General features: G+C 42.3%; 1 protein-coding gene across 1 annotated transcript; it reads left to right on the forward strand.

Moving 5' to 3' along the window:
* Positions 1 to 501: 501 nt before the first annotated feature.
* Positions 502 to 1,462, forward strand: LOC104953403 (multidrug resistance-associated protein 1-like; the record flags this gene model as incomplete). The annotated part of the gene is made up of 3 exons (XM_010780348.1): positions 502 to 873; positions 1,006 to 1,205; positions 1,336 to 1,462. Coding segments are annotated over 3 exons (699 nt in total), but the record flags the coding sequence as incomplete, so codon positions are not given.
* Positions 1,463 to 1,727: the final 265 nt, after the last annotated feature.

The following is a 1,727-nucleotide window of genomic DNA, read 5'->3' on the forward strand; positions in this document are numbered from 1 at the left end:
GACCCCCTCAAAAGTTAAGGTTTATTTCATTTTAAGGATGAGCACCAAGCAACATCTCCAGGTGCTCCTTTGAGAACCAGGGCAAAAAAGTTATGTGCACCCCTGATAATATGCCATAATGGCTCTTACAAAGCTATTCGCAATTTCACGACACTGAAAACAACATAATTCGACCACTTTTGATGCACTAGGATCAAATCTATAAACCTCTGAAAATGCCTTCTTAATTCGCTTCATATTGATCTGGTGGGCCTTCATAAAGAGCGGAGAAGAGCATTAACAAATGATGTTTTCCTCAACATCGTGTGTTTGTGACTGGTTGATAGATAATAGTGATATGATTATGATATTCTGAGAAGACATTGAAACATGATCAACCCCTGACGTTCTCTCTAGATTAACTTCATTTGCACTTCATCCTCACTTTAAATTAATCAAAGGTTTTTTTAAACAGAAAGATTATATCTGATGTTTTAAGACAGTAGGGGATTTGTATTTAAGAGTCATACAGCACATACAGTAGGAATCATCACATCCAATGAAGCTCAATACTCTTTTGTAGGTGTGGCAGTTTTCGGATACTCCATCTCCATATCCATTGGGGGCATCCTGGCCTCCCGCTGCCTACACAATTCCATGCTGTGTGACGTCCTGCGCTCACCTATATCTTTCTTTGAGCGAACCCCAAGCGGCAACCTGGTGAACCGCTTTGCCAAGGAGATGGACACCATTGACTCAGTGATCCCCAGCATTATTAAGATGTTCATGGGCTCCATGTTAAACGTGTTGGGTTCTTGTGTGATTATCCTGATTGCCACACCGCTGGTAGCCATCATAATTCCTGTTCTTGGCCTGCTCTACTTTTTTGTGCAGGTTAGTTGCAAGTTGACATATGACATAACAATAGTTGTCTTTCTTTTTATACATTTTGTGCAAAAGAGGTATGTTTTTTTCTGTCTGGTTTATTGATTTGACTAAATGTGTCTCTGTCCTTCCTCCGTCCAGAGGTTTTATGTCGCTTCATCTCGCCAGCTGAAGCGTCTGGAGTCGGTCAGTCGTTCACCCATCTTCACCCACTTCAATGAAACTCTGCTGGGCACCTCTGTCATCAGAGCCTTTGGTGAACAGGAGCGTTTTATCTGTGAGAGTGACCTGCGGGTGGACCATAACCAGAAGGCCTACTATCCCAGCATAGTAGCCAACAGGTTGGGGACATTAAGGACTCATTCTTACTGAATGTACTACCTGCTGGAAAAAGTCTTCCCACTGATTGCATACACTGTGCCTTAGTTGGCACCATGGTCTTATTTCCTTGTTGGGTCTGTTTATGTTAAGGTGGCTGGCTGTTCGTCTGGAGTTTGTAGGAAACTGCATCGTGTCATTTGCTGCTTTGCTTGCTGTCATGGCCAGAGAGAGCCTCAGTCCAGGCATCATGGGGTTGGCTATCTCTTATGCCCTCCAGGTAAACACTCTTTTTGACTTTTACGCAGAGATGGAGCATTTGAGTGCAAATTTTCGGGACTCATGACCAGGCCTGGAATTTCGTCATTTTAGGGGCAAGGCCACTTGGCCTTTTGAGTTGTCAATTTTTTAAGGGCACAAAGGCCAAAAGCCAGGGCACCAAGGCCATAAATTAAAACAATGATTTAACATACGATATGAAGTGACTACGATTGTATATGCATTTACAATACTTTTATATATATTTATTAAGCATCATCTTATCT

Source organism: Notothenia coriiceps, unplaced genomic scaffold (genome assembly GCF_000735185.1).
Source record: "Notothenia coriiceps isolate Sejong01 unplaced genomic scaffold, NC01 NC01_scaffold00021652, whole genome shotgun sequence".
In the NCBI taxonomy this organism is placed as follows: Eukaryota; Metazoa; Chordata; class Actinopteri; order Perciformes; family Nototheniidae; genus Notothenia; species Notothenia coriiceps.